We start from the raw sequence: 1,557 nt of genomic DNA, 5'->3' as shown, positions 1-1,557 counted from the left end.
AAATAGATTTGTAAATTATCTAACTATGTCTTATTATAGTTCTATATTGTTTCCTTCCAGTAGTAAATATGGATATTAATCTCTAAAGTTATATTGTAAGGGTAGATTTTAGGAAGCATTGATTAAATAGAAGTTATGGAAATCATAACTTTACAAATATTCTTCTTTTTTGCTAAGAAATATTAACATTTCCTTGATGCAGAAATTGTTGAATAACAATGGGCTCAAGGACCACAAGGGCTGGGTCTAGTACTGAAAATGAAAGACTAGACCAAATCCTTGATTTACTAAACCAACAGAGTGCCAGAATGAATGGACTGAAGCAGAAGGTTCGAAGGGTCAAAGAAGTTCGACATGAAGCTCCAAGGGTTGAAGAACAACCCGACAACCAAGCAAGGATTGAAGGAGAGATGGCTAAGGACTTGAAAAGAATAGACCCACCAAAGTTTGATGGAAAAACTATTGGTGATGGTCCAGAGGCATGGGTGATAGAAATGGAAAAGTATTTTGGTCTTTGCAACATGTCCAACAAAACCAAGGTAGTTTGGGCTGCTTACCAGCTTTCTGGCGAAGCTGCTACTTGGTGGGATAGTGAAAAGTTTGAAAGGAAGTTGCAACCTAGAGATATCACTTGGGAATTATTCTTACAATCCTTTAGGAAGAGGTGGCTTCCTCAATTAATCTTCGATAAGAAGATGATTGAATTTCAGAACCTAACACAAGGTGGCATGTCGGTAACTCAATACTGGGAGAAGTTTACCAACCTTCTTAAGTATGTTCCACAATATCAGATGGATGAGTGATTTCGCATCCAAAAGTTCATCTTTGGTTTGAGAACTCATATAGGAGAAAAAGTGGATATTCATAATCCACTGACTATGGAAGAGGTATTTGAGAAAGCAACCAAGTAAGAGAAAAAGTTACAGCAGTTGGAGAATTTCCGTAAAAATGTGAATAACAGACCAAATTTTGGAAATAGGAATTTCCAAAGGAACAACAATGACAACAATTGACAAATAAGGAATTTGAAGAGGGGACCCAACACTTAGGAAAGAGGAAGAGTGAATCAGGATGGTAACAAGAAAGAAAATAGTAACACCAACTTCAATGCCCGACAGAACTTGGATAGAGGTAGGTCAGGTGGCAATTCTAGACCTAGGGATGGGTGTTACAACTATGGAGGATGTTATTATGCCTTAAATTGTCTGCAATGTACCCCCTCACAAAGAGGAGTAAATCAGCAAGGAGCCTCTCAACACTAGATTCACGCTGCAGTTGACAACCATCAAGCTGATTTCCAAGCCTCACCTATTCAGATGACGAGTAAGATTTTTGGCCAATCAGTTTCTATTTTAATAGATACAAGAGATATCGAATGATTTATTGATCCTAAAGTAGTTTCTAGAATATCTATTAGACCTGGTTTTAAAATGCATGGATGGTCCAATATGGAAATTGAGCAAAACGAAGGGTAGATACTTGTCTATTTTGCAGTGAACTAGAACTTTCTAGTTTCCAAACCCAGGTTAACCTTTATGTGGCACCATTAGGATCATA

General features: G+C 37.4%; 1 protein-coding gene across 1 annotated transcript; it reads left to right on the top strand.

Annotated features, from left to right (window-relative positions):
* The first annotated feature begins 218 nt into the window (after nucleotides 1-218).
* LOC131856486 (uncharacterized) lies at nucleotides 219-803 on the top strand. Its single transcript, XM_059208278.1, has one exon. It carries the CDS (start codon nucleotides 219-221, stop codon nucleotides 801-803), a length of 585 nt encoding a protein of 194 aa, XP_059064261.1.
* The last annotated feature ends 754 nt before the right edge of the window (nucleotides 804-1,557 follow it).

This window comes from Cryptomeria japonica, chromosome 7 (assembly GCF_030272615.1).
Source record: "Cryptomeria japonica chromosome 7, Sugi_1.0, whole genome shotgun sequence".
In the NCBI taxonomy this organism is placed as follows: domain Eukaryota; kingdom Viridiplantae; phylum Streptophyta; class Pinopsida; order Cupressales; family Cupressaceae; genus Cryptomeria; species Cryptomeria japonica.
The sequence above is the reverse complement of the archived record's forward strand: the minus strand, read 5'-3'. Positions and strand labels throughout refer to the sequence as shown.